Consider the following 17,719-nt stretch of genomic DNA (forward strand, 5'->3'; position numbering starts at 1 on the left):
GTGTGTGTCTCTCTGTCTCTGTCTGTCTCTGTCTGTCTCTCTGTCTGTCTCTGTGTCTCTCTGTGTCTCTCTGTGTCTCTCTGTCTGTCTCTCTGTCTCTGTCTCTCTCTCTGTGTCTCTCTCTCTGTGTCTCTCTGTCTCCAGTTCTTCCATGTCAAGTAAAAACAGACAGGCTGTGGCAGGCTCCAAATGAGAGGGAGGAGAGGCTTGCTTGCAACGGGGATGCAGACAGGAAGCCACACTGTTAGTTATTACTCTCTCCGCCTTAGCTTCTTCACCTGAAAACAATGAGCTCAACCCTCCCTCCTTGATTAGTTTGTGCTGGATTTGAAGGAATGAAGAGCTAGGCTGCCAGGCACAGAATGGGTTTTCATCCTGCCTTTTACTCCCAGCATCCCCCTGGCTGCAGCTGGGTGGGAGGGCTGGGGCTGGGGGTCTAGATGAACATGACCTCATTGGTGTACGGCTGCATTACCTCAGAGAGAGGCCTCCGTGGACCCTGGCGGATAAAACCTGAGTGGGTTCTTAGAAACTGTCAGCCATGCTTCCTCCTCATTCCAGGTCACGTGGCTCAAACATACAGACAGATCTGAGAGCTGAAGTGTCCCGTGTGACCCTAGAGAGCAGGGAGAGAAGCAAGAACATTGACACAAAGTCCCCTGTGGCTCCCAAATCCAGTCCACAAGGAAAGCCAAGAGCTTGCCCAGAAGATCTCCCCAGATACAACCAACCCCTTGTCACAGAGTCAAAGTTCACAGCCCAGGCCCGTCCCCAACAAAGAAAACTGGCCCTGCAGCTGCCAGTCACTGGGATGGGAACAAAAGCAATTGGTCCAGAGGGCCAGGCCCCCAGTCAGGAGCTGTGTGAAGGAGCTCCCCTGCCCCCCACTCCCGGAGAATGAGGTCCTTTGTCCCCTACAGGCTCTGGCCTAGCTGGAGCTCTGAGCAGGGAGGGTAGCCTGGAGGGGTTTTAGAGCCCTTTAAGCAGCTTTCCCAAGGGAAATGGCTGCAGGGGGTGTCTGGGTGACTGGATGGCTCTGGGTGGGGCCAAGGCAGCTTCCTACTGCTGGAGAGCCAAGGTCCTGCCACCTCTGGGTTCTTATTCCGACTCCCTTCATCCTCCCTACTTCTTGAGTGCTCCCTCCTGTCTCCTTCGCTCCTGTCTCCACCTGTCTCCTTCGCTCCTGTCTCCCTCCCGCCTCTTGCCTTGCTTCTGACCCCATGCTGTCTGTCACTCTGTCTGTCTTTGCAGGTACAAGCTATGGGTGGACAGCTGCTCAGAAATGTTCGGCGGCCTGGACATATGTGCTGTCAAGGCTGTCCACAGCAAGGATGGCAGAGATTATATCATCGAGGTGAGAAATGGAGCAGGACGGTCCAGCCTGGACCAGGCCAGCAGGAAAAACTCCAAGCTGACCCCCCCCCAGCATGGCGGCCATATCCTGGCTCCTGGCCTACCACATTGTAGCTCAGGGCCTAGTGAGCCACTCAGAGATATCTGTCCTATGCCTCATGCACTCACCTGCATAGCAGCAGGGCGAGCCTTCCTGCTCAACACTCTGACCTCAAAGGTTCAGAACTCAGGGCACAGTTTTTCTCAGCCCGTAAGGTCAAGAGTCTGCAAGATTCCGTGCCAGTGTCCAGTGTCCTCGCTGTTTGAGGACATGACGTGACTGCACATCCCTTACCACGTGCAAGGGTTTCACCCTTAAGTTCTTTCAACGAACATGGGCTCCTTGGGCCAGTCTTAAACACAGCAGAATTTGCAGGTTGCAAAAGAAGATAACAAAAAATAAATAATGGTGGACCATTGTTAAGCAAAGGGACACCACTGTACAGAGTGTGACTGGAGGGACAGATTCAGCGACCAGAAATAGAATTGTGAGAGATGTTCACAGATGGGCACTGGGACTCAGAACCACTCAAGACCCTTCGGCTGCCTGCCATCTCTCCAACCCCCCTCCTACCCTCCTCAGGGGCTCCCGCTCCTGTCTTCTCCAGCTTCCAGCCTCCAACAGTTCTGCAGCTTTAACTTGAAACACCCCTGTGGCCTCCGGGCTCCCTCCAATCCCAGCTCCCCAGTCACACATGGTCTTTCAGTTCATTCCTTCCTTCCCTGAGGCTCAGTCCTCAACTCATAAGGGAGAAATGGGCTGACACCAGGCCAAGACATGTGAGGGAGCCCTGTGGCCACCAACTCCCCTCCCCCACTGCAGCTGCCTCTCCACAGGTGTGGGCTGTTATTCAGAGGCATGTGGCTGGGATGACCACAGTAGTCAGCCAGTCCTCCAGCCCTCATGTCTGCCCCACTGCCCGAGGACCAACAGGCAGACAGTGCCAGGTAACTGAATGGGCGGGGAGGATGGCACTGCAGGAAGGCATAGGTCAGGGAAGGGAGCCCAGGCCAGAGACAGTCTCACTCACCAGGTGAGTGGAGAACCTCTTCCCCTGGGACATCAACAGCTCCTAGCAAACCACCCAGCATCCTTTCCTCACTAGGACGCTAGACATGACTCTGGTTTGGGCTCACACACACACACACACACACACACACACACACACACACACACACACATCTTGACTCTGGACACCAGGCTCTAACCCAGATGAAAGGTCCAGATGTGGCGAGAGAGCAGAAGGTCTGCTGTCCCACTAGGAATGAGGACCAGGGGACAGGAGAGATGCATAAAGTCAAGAGCTCTCCTTGCTCTTGCAGAAGACCTAGATCTGGTTCTCAGCATCCACACGGTGGCTCATGGCCATCCAGAATATGCACCCACAAACATGCATGCAAGCAAAACTCACAAAACAGAATAAATAAATCTTTAAAAGGAGAAAAGAAGAATATGAAGTGATTCCCTCCTCTCTTGGTTCAGCACCACACACATACACACACATGCACACACACATGCATATATGCTCACACATACACACACACACACTCACAAACACACTCACAAGGACACACATACACAGATAGACACACACATATACACATGCAAACACGCACACAGACACATACACGCAAACACACAGACACACACACGAGTTCTGGTGTCTGAGATCCCTCCACTTTCACAAGAAGTCATCTATACCCAGAAGCCCCAGTTCCGGACACTCGGAGGTGGGGGAGTCAGGAATTAAAGATGCTTCACATTTAAAAACAAACAAACAAAAAAGCCAGTTTGGGTCTTCTAAACACAAGAAAACAACTTTTCAAAAATGTTCCAGAAAACTCTCAAATAAAAAGGATGGCTTTCAGATTCGGGTTTTTTCGCTGGGAAACACTAGAGAATTGTTTTCCTCTGGGTTTGGGATGAGATCAGGAAGAGAAGGAGACTCAGAATAGAAAATGTATCTATCCCAGCGAAGGGGAAAGAGGCAGCTGAGGCCCAAAACACGCCTCCAGCCACCGCTCCGCTTGTGGGCATGCTTGTGTGGCAAGCTCGGTGAGGGTGCTCAGGGACACCCTGAGGCTCGTCCCCTCTGACCTGGCCCAGGGGATGACCTTGTTCACTGGGGAGAAGTGAGTGTCCACTTCCTTTGACCGTGCCTACTGTGGGGACTCCGGCTCCTGACCTCAGGCTCCATCATCCTTTTCGACTGCAGAGAATGTGGGGACAACCCAGGGCAGAAAGCAGTGGGCAGGGTAGGAAGAATGGCAGGCCAGGTGCAGGGAGCCCCGGGGCCTTCGGGGACAGGAGAGAGCACCATTGTAACTGCTGATGGACACTGCTTGTGACCAGGCAGGACGTCCACCCCAGAGAGCTCCAACAGGGACAGTTTACGGGACCTACTGGGATCCATACCCTAGTTTGCTTTTCAGGTCCCTAGGCACACTGGGTGCTTGTCCCCACAGTCCCCTGAAAGTCACAGCAACTCAGCATCTGCCTGAACCCTTAGTTTGCAGTTGGCGGAAAGCAGATCCAGAGAAGACAAGAGACTTCCCCAAGCATGTCCATAGCAGAACACAGGCCAGGGCTGCCTCTTCCCAAGTCTTACCACAGAGCCACCCAGTGCTTGGTGAGAAGGCCTCTGAGGCTACAGAATGTCCCAGTCGGTTCCTCATCACTCCAGTGAGGAGAGTCATTCTCAAAGGCCTGTCACTGCTGTGAGGCAGGGTCCCATTAGCCCAGGCTGCCCTCAAATCCCGTATGCAGGAAGACCCTGAACTTCCCGGGCCCCTGCCTCCACCTCCTGAATGCTGGGATTATAGGATGGAAGTCAAGGCCCCCAGCATGCCAGGTGAGCCTTCTACCAAAATGCCATATCCCCAGCCCTGCAGAGTGCTGCTCTGAAATAGAGCTGATGTCATTGATACCTAGTTTTTAGAGCAGTGCCCCAAATATCATCAGTGCTCAGTGAAACTGTACCATCAGGACCTTCCCAGGGTGGCCAGGCTTACCCCTACCTCCAGGACACAGGCCACCCTGGCTTCTTGGGCTTACCAATGGCAAATGCTAGTTCTGGGACTAAGCTTTCCAAACAGACAGTTAGGTGAGCTCAGCAAAGACATAGGTACAGAGGGATCCTGGGAACTTGTGTGGTCCTGGAGGGTCTGGAAGGAAGGGCTGACTAGGTGTGTCACAATGGATAAGGAATTAGCCAGGTGAGGAGTGGTCACAGAGAAATGGAGACATGATCTGGACATGAGACTGTATGGTTACCCCAGAGCTGGCCAAAGAGGGTTTGGCAGGGTAAGGCAGGTGACAGAGGAAGGCTGGGTTCCTGAAGGAAAGAGGGGAGGGCCAACACAGCTGATACTGGCCCCTGGTCACGTTGCTGGACTCTAGTAACGTGAGTTGAATGGAATCCAGGATTCTGTTGAGAAGGAACTGGAGAGAACTGGACGTCTAGTGGTGGCCCAGATGGCAGGAAAGCTCAGCTGGGCTGTTTAACACTGTCATCTGCCTGTGCCCAGTGATCACACACCCACTGGCTCTCATCTCTGAACTGGGCCACCCCTCTTCCTTAAAAACAGCCTGGCTCCTAGGGTACGAGTTTAATTTTGGCCTGCATCCTGCCGGGGCCCCCAAAACCACTTGTCCTCTCTGTCTTCTCCATAAACCCTGGGCCACTTCCAGCCTGGGTCAAACGTTTGGTGGTTGTTGCGATTGGCTCTGAGGACATCCTCAACCTTGGGCCAGAAGAGAGGGGGCCAGTCCCAACCCTGGGAGGAAGCTGGGGTGGGAAACGAGGGGGCGGAGACAGAAAAGGTCAGCACGTGCTCCCCACGCCCTGGTCACGTTGCTGGACTCTAGCAACATGAGTTGAACGGAATCCAGGAGTCTGTTGAGAAGGAAATGGAGAGACCTGGACGTCTAGTGGTGGCCCAGACAGCAGCAAGGGCCCAGCTGGGCTGTTTGTGTGGGGGACATTGCCATCTAGTGGCCGTTCTGTCCTGAGCCCAGAGTCAACAGTCCTGGAACAGAAAGCCAAGCCATCTTAATCCAGGGTCCTTCAGCCTCCTGTCCTTCCCGCCCAGGTCATGGACAGTTCAATGCCCCTGATTGGTGAGCATGTGGAAGAGGACAAGCAGTTGATGGCCGACCTCGTTGTCTCCAAGATGAGCCAACTTCTGGTGCCAGGTGGCACTGTGCCCTCACCCCTGAGACCTTGGGTAAGGTTCTCTTGAGAATAAAGGAGATTAGTGGCTCTGAAATGAAAACCCCCGAGGTTGCAATAACTCCAGACAGGCATCATGGAGGAGAATGGGGTGGAGACAGAGGCGTGCAGGGCCCCTCCCCCCACCTTTGGACAGACTACTGACAGTGTTCATCTCAGTTCCCATCTTGGGCCTGAGATTTGGTGTGTGGACCTGTGTGTGCAAGAATACATGTACTCATATGTCCTATGTTCCCAGGGCACAAGTCAATAGAGGCTACTGTGTTCTGCTTCCCCATTCCCACCCTCCCCTGCATAGGCCCCACCAGACCACTCTTCAAAGCTTGCTAACCTTCCAAAAAAGCAGGTTTCAACTCCTCCCCCAATCCCAACCCCTGAAACACAGAAACACATCCCTTCATAGACACAGGAACAGCAGTTAAACTCAAGGGGTGACAAGGAGGGAGAGGGTGCATGCAGCACCCTCCAAGGCTATGCTGAGAATCTATCATGAGGTACACTGAAGAATCATGCATTATGGGTTTTATATCAGTAATATTTAAAGTGTGCGTGTGTATAAGGCCTCGACTCTCACCCAGAAATTTTGTCACCAAAGGCTTCCTCTTCTCTTGCTCTAGGGTCCACAGACCAAACCTGTAAAATCCCCAGGGCAAGGCCAGCTGGGACCTCAGCTAGGACAGCCCCAGCCAAGGCCACCTCCACAAGGTAAGACTCAGGACAGTGTACAGTAAGGACATTGAAATGCCAGAGAACTGGGGAGGTGGCTCAGCAGGTAAGAGTGCTTGCTGTGCAAACATGAGGACCTGAGTTCAAATCCCCACATCAATAAGCTGGGCATAGCCAAACATGCGTATAACTCCAGCACTCCAGGGAGAGAGGAACAGGCAGCTCTGGAGCTTGTTGACTAGGTAGTCTAGCTGAAATGGAAGGCTCAAGTTCAGTGACAGCTGCTGTCTAAAGGAGTGGTTCTCAACCTGTGGGTGGTGGCCCCATTGGGAGTCACATATCAGATATCCTGCATATCAGCCAGTTACACTGCAACTCCTAACAGTAGAAAACTTACAGTTATGAAGTAGCAATGAAACAATTTTATGTGGAGAAACTATATTAAAGAGTCACAGCATTAGGAAAGCTGAGAGCCACTGTCTACAGGGACTAAGGTAGGAAGCAATAGAGGAAGACACTCACTGGCCTCTGTCCTCCACTTGCATATCCAAGGGAATGTTCATATACACAGAGTAAGTAATAACTAATTCAATAAAGATGTGTTGCTGAAGACAGTCTACAGCAGTTGGTCTCAGCCTTCCTAATGTTGTGACCTTTAACAGTTAGTTGCTCATGTTGTGGTGACTCCCAACCATAAAATTAGTTTTGTTGCAACTTAGTTATGAATCATAATGTAAATGTGTTTCCTGGTGGTCTTAGGCGACCCTGGTGAATGGGGTCCGACCGCGCTGAGAACTGCTGGTCTAGACAATCCATCCTCATGGTGAATGGGGTCCGACCGCGCTGAGAACTGCTGGTCTAGACAATCCATCTTCATGCTTTCTCTTTGGACTATGCACTGTGTCCATCTGCAGGATGAGGCAGCGAGGAGAGCCGCTGTCCCCTTAAGGTCGGGGAAGGAGTCAGGAGGAGACAACAGTGGGACTGTCAAGTATTTAACATGCCAGGCCCTGGCTAGGACCATTCCCTTTGGGACTGGTTTCCATCCTCTTTGCAGTCTCTTTGCAGAGGAAGCATCAGTGTCTCCCTTTCCCAAGTAGGAAACTTAGGCTTTGCCCAGGAAGGCGCAACGAGAAAATGGCAGCTTTACAAGCCTGGACTTTCAAGCTTTCTGGAAAATGTTATTTCTAACCACTAGTGGTGCCTGGGTATGCATTTGTGAGCCAACCAGCTAGAATGAGAGGAGAAAAGGAAGAAGTCCAGCTGCTGACTTTCTTCCTCCAAACCGTCCCTGCCTACTCTAAAAGAGCAGCAGCTTGTTAGAAAGTGGATTCGGCATGAGCAAGAGCAGGAAGAATCTTGAGATTAGCTAGACTTGCTGAGGAAGGTCAGGTGTGGAGGGTTTCCCACGCATGGGCTCAAGGCGAGTGTATCCCCTATAGCAGATTAGTGTGCTCAGCCTGGCTGCTCTGGGCCAGCTCAGGTTTCAAAGCAGCTTGGCATGGAGATGCCCTCCTTGAAATCTCAACAGAAGGCATTTCCATCCTGTCCTGAACTTTCTAGATAATTCTATTAAAGTGGAAGACTCATTGCTTCTTAGAGGAAATGGGCCTGAGGCACCAGATGGATTCCTCTTTCACAGCTCTATGGGAAAGACCTTCCCTCCTCCTCCCCCTCCCCATCCCTTTCAACCCTCTCCCTCCTTCCTTCCTTTCTCCATAACTTCATTCACTTAACTTTCTTCCTCATACAAATGTCTTTGAAATTGACTGTCCCCTAATATGTATACACAAAAATCAAAATTATATTTAACTGTGAACTAAAAGTTACCTTATTTGTCAAAGTAGCGGCTAGATGTTATTTTAATTCTCAGTATCTGTATTTGAATAGTTTTCTCAGAATATAACAAGGCATGATGAGTCCCAGCACAAAAGAAATTGAGGCAGGAGGATTGCTGTGAGTTTGAGGCTAGTCTGGACAACCACATGAATTCAATGTCAGGCCAGCCTGAGCTACAATGAGGGAGTGGGAGGCTGGTGAGACAGCTTCGTGGGTGAGGTGCATGCCTTCCAAGCATGAGAATACGGCTGTGGTCTCTGGTACCCACATTTAAAAATAAAAAAAAACTGGTGTGCCAGTGTAATCCTGGAGTGGGAGAGATGGAGATGGAGGGAATCTGAGGTTGGTTTGTCAACTAGCATACTTGGAAAGTTTGTCTCAGAGAGAGAGAGAGAGAGAGCGAGAGCGAGAGAGGGAGGTTACCTTCTAATCTCCACGTGTAGGTTTGGCCCTGTGCATACAGATGCACTCACGCACAGGCACGCACACACACACACACACACACACACACACACACACACACACACACACACTCATGTGTGGGAGACATATAATAACTTATCCAAAACTGTGTTCGTTCTAGAGGCCAGAGTTAGCCTCCCCATTTATTTCTGAGTCTTTCTCCCAAAGATTTGTTTTATTCTCTATAGTGACAAGTTGCCACAGCTTAAATAACTCAGATCTCTTCATAATAAAGAACAGAGATAATGAGATTGCTGACTACCTTATATGCCATCCTAGAGCCTTCACCCAGTAGATGATGGAAGCAGAGCAGACACCCACAACTAAACTCCTGGAATTCAGTTGCAGAGAGGGGAGGAGTGATGAGCAAAGGAGTCAAGACCAGGCTGGAGAGACCCACAGAAACAGTTGACCTGAACAAGGAGGAGCTCATGGAACCCAGACTGATGGCTGAGAGACCAGCATAGGACTGACCCAGAACCTCCCTGATCATGGGTGTCAGTTAGGCAGCCTAGACAATCTATGGGGCCTCTGGTAGTAGATCAGTATTTATCTCTAGTACACAAATGGACTTTGAGAGCCCAATCCACATAGAGGGATGCTCTTTCAGCCTACACACAAGGGGAGGTCTAGGCCCTGCTCCAAATGATATGACAGATGTTGAAGATTCCCCATGGAAGGCCTCATCCTCCCTGGGGAGCAGGGGTAGGGGTAGGGGAGGAGGGGAGGGAGAGGGAACTGTGATTGACATGTAAAACAAGCTTGTTCCTAATTTAAATAAAAAATAAGGGGAAAAAAGAACAGAAACATTTTGTGGATAGTAACCTGCTAGGCACACAGAGGGTTGCCCACCCATCTTTCATCTTTCTTACTGTGCTGGTTTTCTTCTTTTTCCTGGGGAACGCATGGAGTTTACCCAAGGGAGATGGTAGGTGTCAGCTTCCCAGCACCAAATACCTAAACTCAACTCTAAAAGGAGAAAGGCTTTATCCCAGCTCCTGTTTCAGAGGTCCAGTCACTTGGCCCTGTGTTTAGGACCTGTGATGACACAGTATTCACACAGTAGGGACATCACAGAGGAAGACTCAGGGAAACAAAGAGATAAAGGGCACGTCCCCAATGACCTAACTGCCATTCCACTTCATCCCCAGAGTGTCACACACACAGGGAGGAAGCCTCCAACACATAGAACTCTGGGGTCTTTAAGACAAAACTAAAGCAAGCCCTGTGTGAACTAGCAACTCTCCCGGTAGTTTATGTGCGCATATTCAGTCCACCCCCACGTCACCGCCTTTCCGGTCTAGGCAAGTGGTGACAGCCCTTCAAAGCTCAATTTCCCTTACAGCTTCCATGATGAGTAATGGGGACTTGTGTACAGGACAGCACTAACTCGTTAGAAAGAGGTCTGACAAAGGGTGGACCTGGAGGGCTCAGTCCTCGCTGATAATAATTTACAATTAATGACAATTACACAGCTTGCTATTTATGCCTGCTGTCTTCCCAGCAATTCTGACTGACATATTGCTTTTCAGGGTTGTCAGTCACCACCCTCTGACACAGGAAGCCTTCTCCCCTGTTTGACAATAGTAATAGTTACAAATGGTCCATCGCCTCCTTTCCTGTTCTTCCCAGGACCAATTCTTCAAACCTCTGAACAGCATCTCTTTAACATCAGAGAGTAGTGTGTTCTCATCTCCTCTCCAGCCCAGAGAGAAGCAGTGTCATAAAGACATTTTAAAGAACATGCGGCCAAACTTAATTTGGATGAGTTGAAAAATAACTTAAAACCAATTGAGGCAACTAAAGGAAACACTCAGTGAATTAACATGGCTAACTTAAAAACATTTTCACTAATTTCTATAAATAACAGAATCATATTAATTTGTTTAACTAATTTTTCAAACTCAGTGAGCATGAAGTTTTCTTTTAATAAACTTCATCTTTTTAGGGTCAATGCTGTGCACATGCTCAAGCAAAAAAATACTAATTTGTTTGCTAAGCCAAGAGCTGTAAGAAACAACCAGTGTATCTTCTGACGCAATTGGCCCGCGAATCCATCCATCCATTGGAGTGGGAAGCTGGCCAGTTCTAATGAACAACTTTTCCAGTGTTTATTTACATGACTCTACACATCAATGCTCAAATGAAAAACAAATACACACTATGTTATAACTACTTTTTCTGTTTAGTGGTGTAGTCTTGGCACACACTTGACATAACATGTGGCAATCGGCCCACGCTCCTGCATCTTGATGTTTTGTTGCTGCTGTTTGTTTTGACACAGGGATTTATGTAGGGAGGGGGGCACAGGGGGGGACAGAGGCTTGAATTTTCTGTATCATCAAGGATGACTTTGAACTCCTGATCTTCTTGCCTCTGCCACTTGAATACTGGGATTACAGGCATGCATCACCATGCCTAAGCATGCTGGGAATCCATTACAGGGCTTCGTGCGTGCTAAACAAGCACTCTACCAACTGAACTACGTCTCCTGCCATCTAGCTTTCCTGATTTCCCAACCACCTCCCTGAGACCTGACATCTGTGTTGTTTTCAGTTACAAAAACCATGTTCATATAAACGTGTGTGTTTACGTGCACAGCCACACTTACTCCCAAAACAAATTGAAATTTAACTCTTTCTTTGGCTTGTAGGGAGCCCTCGTCAAGCTCCGTCTCCTCAGCCTCCCAGATCTCGAAGTCCATCCCAACAGAGGCTTTCCCCACAAGGCCAACAGCCTGTGAGCCCTCAATCTGGATCTCCACAGCAGCAAAGGTCACCGGGCTCTCCACAGCTAGCCCGGGCATCTGGTGGCAGTTCTCCAAACCAGGCCTCCAAGCCAAGTGCCAGCATCGGCTCACATCCCCGAGTACCCGTGCAGAGCCGCAGCTCTTCCCAGCAGGGGGAAGAGCCCCAGAAGTCAGCACCACCTCACCCTCACCTCAAGTAAGTGTTCAGAGTCTGAATGCGTGTAGAGCAGAGTTAGAATATGGCCACAATGAGCTGATTCAGGGTCAGGAACTAAGAGACCAAGAACAAACCCTTGCCTAGAACTCAAATAGGGGGGAGTGGATCTACAGACTGGCATTTGTGTAGCAAGGACCAGCAATTTCAGAGTACAGATTAAGGCTAGGCTCACAGGCAAAAATATAAGAGAGTACAGATTAGACTCCACCATGTCCTTATGATCCCTATATTGGTTGTCACTTGCTATGTAACAAACAAACCCAAATTTATGTGGCTGTTCTAGCTTCCTGTTGCTGTGACAAAACACTCTGACAAAAAACAATTTTAGAGGATCTGGATGGACAGCTCAGTGGTTAAGAGCACCAGAGTTCGGTTCCCAGCACCCACATGGTGACACACAGCCATCTGTAACTCAGTTTCCAGGGAATCTGATGTCCTCTTCTGACTTGCATGTAACACACAGAGATACATTCAGGCAAAGCACCCATGCACATAAAATATAAACAAAAATCTTTTAAAGACTTTTTCTAAACAACTAAAGGGAGGAGAGGATTTGTTATAGCTACCAGGCCATAGTTCAGCTTCCAGGCCATAGTTCATTGTTTCAAGGAATCAGGAAATGAACTAAAACCAGAACTTGAAGCAGGAACCATGGGAAAATGCTGTTAGCTGACTTGCTCACCGACCCCTGCCTCACATAGCTCAAAGCCACCTGTCTAGGGAATGGTGTTACTTACAGTGGTCCAGCCCTTCTGTACCCATTAACAAGGCAACCCTCACAGACATGCCCACGGGCCTCTCTGATCTGGACAACCCCTCAACCAAGACAGGGAACCTAGAACAGGGACTGTCAATTTCTCAGCTAATGCTGGGGAACTCTGTGAGAATACCTGGAGCTGCCTGGGATGAGGGAAAGAATGAAGTAGTGCATGCTCCCTGCTTCGTGCTGGAAGGTCTATTCAAGCCAAACACTTGCCTCTGGGAACCCAAATGTCTATACCTAAAATCAAGTCAATACCTCCCCACCTTCCAAAGTTCTAGGCTAGCACCATGTACACACTGAGATGTCTCATTTATGGTCTCACCATCCTTTGATGACTGGGTTCAGCTAGCAGGCTCTAGGGTTGGCCCCAGACTCATTCCTTTAGGAGTCCCAGCCATGACCATCCCAAACCCTTTCTGTTTTAGCAAATCTCAGTCCCTGACTAACAGCCTCAGCACATCAGATGCCTGCCATCGAGGGACCCCAAGCGAAGATGAGGCCAAGGCTGAGACCATCCGCAACCTGAGGAAGTCCTTTGCCAGCCTCTTCTCCGACTAGCCCCTCCCCAGGCTGGAGGGCGGGAGGACTCAGTGACTGGAGCCTCTCTCTGGTTCCCTCCTCCTCAGCTTTGGTTCCTGTGGAAACATGCTTCCTAGATGCCTCTGATCCAGGAACTGATCTACATGCACTCCCATCTCCATGACCATGACATTCCAATGCTGTCTGACTGAGCAGGAGCCTTGAGAGCCCCTGGGTTCCTCAGCACGGGCCTTCTAGACAGACAAGGCATCACTACACCCACCATATGCTTGCTCCCCTGCCACTGGTACCAAGTAACATGTCTGTGTGGCTCGTTTTTTTTTTTTTGCATTATTAGTGTTTTGCTTGCCTCTGAGGCCTGGACTCACCTCTGTCAAATGCTGACATTGTAGTCAGACCTCAGCAACACAAGAGGCAATACTTTTGGATGGTGTTTTTGCAAACAGATACAGGAAAACCCAGCACAGGAGCCTACTGCAGACCTAAAGCTAGTGCTACCCTGGCTGGAACAGGCTGACAAAGGCCCCATCACAGCTGGACCTCATAGGGGCCTTGATGCCAAAAAAAAAAAAAAAAAAAAAAAAAAAGCAGCTAGACCCTATGCAACAAGTCGGGCCTTTCAGAACAGAACAGGAAACCCCATATAATGCTACCCAGGCCTAGAGCCAACAGCAGGAATCCAGAGGAGAGAGCCTGTGCCTCCTGTGGAGAGGGTCACAGAATTGTGTGTCTCTGACCTCACTGAGAATCTGTTTCTTCCTCAAGGTTAGATGGAAATCCAGAATGGAGAGCTCTGGCAGGATAAGGAGACATAGTTATGAGCTCTGTATGGTTCAGCATTCTACCTGCTCTGGACAGAGTGTCAATAGGTCACCACATTTACAAAAGGTCTCCTGGTGGGACAGCCTTCAGAAACTGTGTGTGCTTCTCGTTAGGAGACACAGAATACAGGACGCACGTTGAGCCTTTTGGAATTTCTTCTAGAAAAAGTTCCACTACAACCTTTTTCCAGGCATTAAGACTAAGATGGTTTGCTGCAGAGCCAAGTGGTCCTGACTGCCCCCTGCCCCGCCCCCAGGGCTCGTTTGCTCCTCCCCTCTAACAGACTGCCTCCCGGAGCACATCACTAAGCACCTGGTGCTAGGAACACTGTCGGTGCCAGCAGTAGCGCCCTGGTCCCAGGACGAGCCATGACATCAGAACATAGCCATGCATATCTGCACAGCCCCCTCGGCCACCTGAGGAGTGCCTTCCCTGCACAGTATGAGGGAGGGAAGAGTTAGTCATAACTGCAGCAGCTTCTGGTTATGGAACTTCTGCAGACTGGTGGGGCCTGATCATCGGAGGCTTTTCCAGGTCTCCAGGAGCACAGAAGCAGCCACCATGGTTTCTGGGGAGTTTTCTGCTTGTTTTTCTTGAAACAGTCTCATTCAGCAACTCAGGCTGGCCCAAAACTTAATATGTATCTCAAGCTCATGGTGACACCTGCTTCATCAGCCTCCCAAGTGCTGAGACTGCACGAATGAGCCATCACACCCAGCAAGCCTTCATCACTTTCTGGTCCTTCCAGCCCAGACTGGAGTGACAGAGACAAGGGTAGATCCCTCACCTGCCTGGTCACTAGAACCCTGCACTTCTGCAGAATGCACCTTCAAGTTGGATGAGCTCAGCATCACAAGTGGCGGCTTTGGCCCTGGCTGCAGAGGTCCACTTGGCACTCAGCGTCATCCTCTTCCTCCTTGCATCTCCCTTCCTCATGATCAAGTGAACACTGAGAGCAAGTGCCGGCCTCTTCCCATACCCTTGGCTTGAAGCAATACACAGCAGCTGTGACTCTACATCGTGTAGGCCGGGTGACCACCAAGGACACGATTTGGAGCTGTAGACTGCAGGGCTTCTGCCTAGTTGGAATTGACTAGAATCAACATGCTCTGGTGTGAAGTGAGGAGTGGGCTATGGAAGGTCTAGTGTCCCCCATAGCAACAAAGGCCAGCCTCCTTCCCCCTAACTTCCAATGGGTTCAGTGTGTGCAGGGCAGTCCCTGGGGTGTGCCTATTCCACCCTGCCCATGGCCTCCTCATTTTCTCAGCCGCTCTTCTATCACAGAATGAGGCTGGCAAGAGCTTCCAGAATGCTCTTGGAGACAATGGGGATGAGGCAGAATGTGGTAGGACACATGGCAAACAGCCAGTGTTCCCCGTCCCCGCCTACTACCCTGTGAGGGAAGGGAGCTCTCTCGGCCAGCACCCACAGCCAGGCTTTAGGTTGTTATCCAAAGGAAGAAGACAGCTCTGAGTTCTCAGATGTTGCTCCTTCCTCCCACTCTCCTCTGCTCTGACAGCCCTGCACCTTTCTCTAGATCCTCCAAAGAAAGCTAGGTGAGGCAGAAGGAAGGACTGGGAGGGGGTAAGATCTGAAGTGTCAAAGAGTCTGGTAAAGTGAGCTCCACAGAAGAGGATGCACTTGTTGGCTCTCTGATTATCTACCTAAGGAGGCGTGAGTCCCCTTTGCAGGTCCCCAGCATCCTCTTCCCTTCTCCCCCCACCCTGCATTTTACACACACATGCGCGCGTGCACACACACACATACACACACACACACACACACACACACACACACACACAGTGCCTGACTAATGACCAGAACAAACACACTAAAATGTAATATCTTGCCAGCCATGGTGGTATATGCCTTTAATTCCAGCACTCAGGAGGCAGAGGTAGGCAGATCTCTGAATTGAGGCCAGCCTGGTTTACAATAGAGTTCCAGGAAAGCTAGGGCTACACAGAAGGGAGGAAGAAAGGGAGGAAGAAAGGGAGGGAGGGAGGGAGGGAGGGAGGGAGGGAGGGAGGGAGGGAGGGAGGGAGGGAGGGAGGAAGGAAGGAAAGGTAACATCTCAAAACCCCATTACTTCATTTCAGACCATAGTCCTCTTTCTAGTGGGTCCCTGGTAACTTCCTTCAGTAACAGACGGCTTCCCTATTAGACCCTGAGAAGCCAGGGCTCACTGTAAGGACCATGTGGAGGAAACCTGGGGAACCTTTGCTCCTGACGATGGCAGCTGAAGTGGCCCCTGTGGAAAACCGTGCATCAGTCGCTAAGAGTCAAGCATCTCACACAGAGCAGGAAGGGGGATGATCTTGCATTCTGGAAAACGGTGGGATAACTTTCACGGAAGCCGTGCTTTAGGTAGTTAAGAATATAGGGAATGCCTGTGGCAGTCATCACTCTACAGTAGCCTCCCCCATATCTCAACAATAAACAGCTCCAGACACATGGAGTAGTAACAGGCAGCAGGGAGTCTCTCCAAGTGTAGGCCATGGCCCTGGACAGAACTAGCTATACAGGCAGAGGAAGCTTGGCTTCACACAACAGGACTATGAACTTGCAGTTAGAAGGCACAGAACCTGCAGTTGGACCAGCCTCCGGGTGTCCTGGAGTTCAGCTGAGGTTGGGCTGCCATTCTACAGCAGGGCAGAGATGGATATATTTTAGTCACCAGCCCTGCTAAGGTTCTCACTTACAATCTGCCCCTAAATACATCTCAACATTCAGTGACATCCATCCAAGATCCCTTACAGTAGCACACAAAATGTCTCTAGTCATGCAAGTATGTCTAGATCCCTGACCTAACACTAGAGTGTAGCCAACACTTTCAAATAATTTCCAACTGGCCTGGGAATGAAGACAGAGGCCAAGGGTATATGCAGGTCCCATGGAAGCCACATCTCTCCAATGGATTGTTTTCACCCAAAATCTAATTGCTCCCAAAACTTTAACCTTCAATAATTGTGACATTTAGAGGTGGAAAAGGGCAAAAGGAAAGGGGGAGTCACTGTAAATAGACCCTGAAAGGTTATATGTATTGGGTTTTGCAATCTTTTACAACTTTGACCCAAACAATAGTATTTTCCCTCCATGCTGAGATACAACAAAGACCCATCCAGTTTGTGTACAATGACTAGGGACTCCCAAACGGGTGGCACAGAATATTCACACCATTTCTCTTCCCTTGATCCTCCGAGGCCTCTGGGCTGGTGCATTAACTCCGAGCATGCAGCTGGCTCTAGCTCTAATCCTGGATGATCAGGAGTGACAATTCTTCACTCTCATAAAATCAGCCAAAAACTCCATGTCACGGAGAGGCACCTGAGAAGCAAGCTGGAGCGGCTGCTCAGTGGCAGTTACGTGCTCAGGACTCTCCTTGAAACTTAGCAAATTAGTGACCCGCACATGACAGATTAAGATCGGAGGTATTCTCCTCTTCTCTCTCTCCTCTCCCCCCGCCCATGTATCTCTAGCTTCCTTATCCCAGAGTCACACTGGCTGATACACTAAGCTGGTGTCAGATGCTGTCCTAGGCCCAAGTAGCTGACTAAACTAAACTGTTTAATATTTAGACTTTACTAGGAGGCAGCACTTTGGGTTTGAGCAAAGACGAATGGGAAGGCTGGGTGAAAAGCAAGGCTCATTGGTCCATTTACCAAGCACAGCGCTTAAAGGACACAGAAGCCCAGACAGATGAAACATGCATGTGCAGGCTTCATAGACAGACCTAACTGGTAGAGCCAGAGGAAAAACCAAAAATGCCCAGAGCTTTTCAATGAGTCTCAAGAAGACTCTAGTTAACACTTCTTACACCCAGCACTTCTTCAGAATATCAGAAACAAATGTTACAACTCACTTGGGAGTCCCAGTAGAGAAAACAAGAAGGGACTGGAGAGATACAGTTCAGTCATTTAGATGTTTCCAGTGCAAGCCCAAGGGCCTGCACTCCATCCTCAGAAGCCATGGTGAAGGCCGGGCATGGTGGTGGGCACTGGGATCTCGGCAGTGGGGAAGCTGAGACAGGCAGAGCC

At 50.0% G+C, this 17,719-nt stretch overlaps 1 protein-coding gene across 2 annotated transcripts in view; it reads left to right on the plus strand.

Moving 5' to 3' along the window:
- Syn3 (synapsin III) overlaps nt 1–15,661 on the plus strand; it is a 431,748-nt gene extending 416,087 nt beyond the window's left edge. For both annotated transcript variants that reach the window (XM_005083805.4, XM_013123359.3), the window contains exons 10-14: nt 1,252–1,354; nt 5,485–5,619; nt 6,242–6,329; nt 11,245–11,536; nt 12,746–15,661. In XM_005083805.4, the coding sequence (XP_005083862.1) occupies nt 1,252–1,354; nt 5,485–5,619; nt 6,242–6,329; nt 11,245–11,536; nt 12,746–12,878 (751 nt within the window). In that variant the 3' untranslated portion in view covers nt 12,879–15,661. The remainder of the gene's footprint in view (nt 1–1,251; nt 1,355–5,484; nt 5,620–6,241; nt 6,330–11,244; nt 11,537–12,745) is intronic.
- Nucleotides 15,662–17,719: the final 2,058 nt, after the last annotated feature.

The sequence above is a fragment of the Mesocricetus auratus genome, unplaced genomic scaffold (genome assembly GCF_017639785.1).
Source record: "Mesocricetus auratus isolate SY011 unplaced genomic scaffold, BCM_Maur_2.0 Super-Scaffold_100011, whole genome shotgun sequence".
Taxonomy (NCBI): domain Eukaryota; kingdom Metazoa; phylum Chordata; class Mammalia; order Rodentia; family Cricetidae; genus Mesocricetus; species Mesocricetus auratus.